Source organism: Phytophthora parasitica (assembly GCF_000247585.1).
Source record: "Phytophthora parasitica INRA-310 unplaced genomic scaffold supercont2.24, whole genome shotgun sequence".
NCBI classification, from domain to species: domain Eukaryota; phylum Oomycota; class Peronosporomycetes; order Peronosporales; family Peronosporaceae; genus Phytophthora; species Phytophthora nicotianae.
The window spans coordinates 74,588-76,515 of record NW_008649010.1 but is presented as its reverse complement, the minus strand read 5'-3'; the positions used below and the strand labels follow the sequence as shown (position 1 = coordinate 76,515).

At 47.3% G+C, this 1,928-nt stretch overlaps 2 protein-coding genes across 2 annotated transcripts in view; both read right to left on the bottom strand.

Annotated features, from left to right (window-relative positions):
- PPTG_22816 (hypothetical protein) overlaps positions 1–297 on the bottom strand; it is a gene marked incomplete at both ends in the record, with an annotated part of 8,014 nt that extends 7,717 nt beyond the window's left edge. Inside the window, one exon of the mRNA XM_008906552.1 lies at positions 29–297. Coding sequence (XP_008904800.1) covers positions 29–297 — 269 coding nt within the window. The remainder of the gene's footprint in view (positions 1–28) is intronic.
- A 1,255-nt stretch (positions 298–1,552) lies between these two features.
- The window catches only part of PPTG_22815 (hypothetical protein), a gene marked incomplete at its 5' end in the record, with an annotated part of 4,837 nt that continues 4,461 nt past the window's right edge, over positions 1,553–1,928 (bottom strand). Inside the window, one exon of the mRNA XM_008906551.1 lies at positions 1,553–1,905. Within this exon, the coding sequence (XP_008904799.1) occupies positions 1,613–1,905 (293 nt within the window). The 3' untranslated portion in view covers positions 1,553–1,612. The remainder of the gene's footprint in view (positions 1,906–1,928) is intronic.

The following is a 1,928-nucleotide window of genomic DNA, read 5'->3' as shown; positions in this document are numbered from 1 at the left end:
GTTGTCGTATGTCTCCATGATCACGTACGTGAAGTCTCCGAATACCTGTTGAGTATGAGCAAATCTGTCCGAGATGTTACACGCCCGGCTGATGTAGTACGTGTCATTGCCGAAGTTGATATCACTGCACGCGTCCACGGCGCAGCTCGCAGACACATTGTACATGGCCAACACGTCTGGCGTTCCAGCACAGTTGACGCCCGAGAAAATCTCGACGGCTTCCATTGTGACCGCATGAACGGGCCTGAACGCGACCACAAGCAGCGGGATCAAGCGCAGTATCCACAGCGAAGTCATGAAATTCACGGTCAATGCCCTGGGTCACGCCAGTCGCTCTCAATTCAACCCAACGTTCTCAATGGTAATGTGAGGGTGTTCGTACCTGCCCCAGTTCCAGTGGCACTGTGCCACACATCTGCTACCACTGTACAACTTAATCAGCACACAACGGCGGTACAGTAGACCTTACTGTCTTTTTTCAACATGGATTGCAAGGAAACGCGTCGGGAACGACTAGAACATATCACAACTTGCATTTGACGAAGAAGAACCGGCAATGATTTCGTCAACTTTACCATTGTTGGTGAATTTAACGCGTAGTAAGGAACTCATGAGTCATGAGTTCATGACACTGTTCAGAACAGAAACGAGAATGACAGACCTATATTATGGTAACCTGCAGCTTCATGACAGTGTTCTTCATTCGCCGTTGACTAATGGTTCACCAAGATCGAGATTTTCAAGCTGTTGCCCACTGGAGATACCTATTTTAGATCTTTAAAATAGACTTGAACTGCATGTCTAGACGATCCTCTCGGTAGTAATCCCTAGGAATGGAAAACTCCCTCAATAGCAACGAATTAGCGCCCGTTGACCAGTCAAAATTGGAAGTCAATTATTTCTATTCTGGGGTTCTTAACTATGGAAAAGTCATAAATGCATTGTTGCTGCCATGATCCGAATGTTGAACCGATGGTGCCTATTTTGGACGTGATTCGAGCTTTAGGATCACGGAGAAGTACTCAGCTTTCACTCTATTGCACACCAGTGACGGCAACACCCTCTTCTGAAGAGTCTTCACCCCACGAAACCCAACTGGCAAGTACCTGGTCGGGTGTAGACTGGCGCACCCTTCATGCCATCTAACTGCGAGACCGGAAGTGAGTCCAGTGCTGTTCAGCGTATCAATAGCTTCCAAGACCGTAGATTCTGTGAGCCCATGTATTTAGCTCTGGGACAAACTAGGTATGGTTGAGAGGAGGGTATCTTTGTGTGGTGAGGCAAAACTGGCAATAGGAGAGCAAAACAGGGTGAATCGCCAGTAACGGGCTACATCAGTCGTCTCCATTAGTATATTTTGTGCACTGTTCCAAACTGAAGGTACTCGGATCCATTTTTATGGTACATTCGTGGATAGGAATACCCTTAGCCAGGAATAAATTGGCCGTTTTCAACGCTATAACTACCGAGGGGATCGTCTGCACACCAACTCCATTTTGCCAAATTGCCAAACAAATTGCTAACTTATAAAGTAATACTGTAAGCTTTCAGATTCTGAAAAAATGATTAGTCCTTGGTGTGGATTAGTCTGGCTGTAAGGTTATCTGGATAGCTAAAGCTCCTGTGATAAGACCGTGTGTAGCCGATAGAGTGCCTCGGCTGAAGATGGCCGCTTTGTTGGGTCCAGTGACACACACGCCAAGCCCAGATCCACCATTGACTCCAACGAACTCGATGAAAACTCGACCTGCAGTGTACCTAGAGCAACCTTCTGCAAAATGACAGCATCGGCAACTGGAGCTTTTCCATTCTCCTTCGCGTGCGAGTACGGACGTACATGCACATCCAATTCAGACAGCAAAACACCGAACGAGAACATATCCGCCTTGTCGTCGTACCTCTCACCTAGCATCACTTCCGGTGCCATC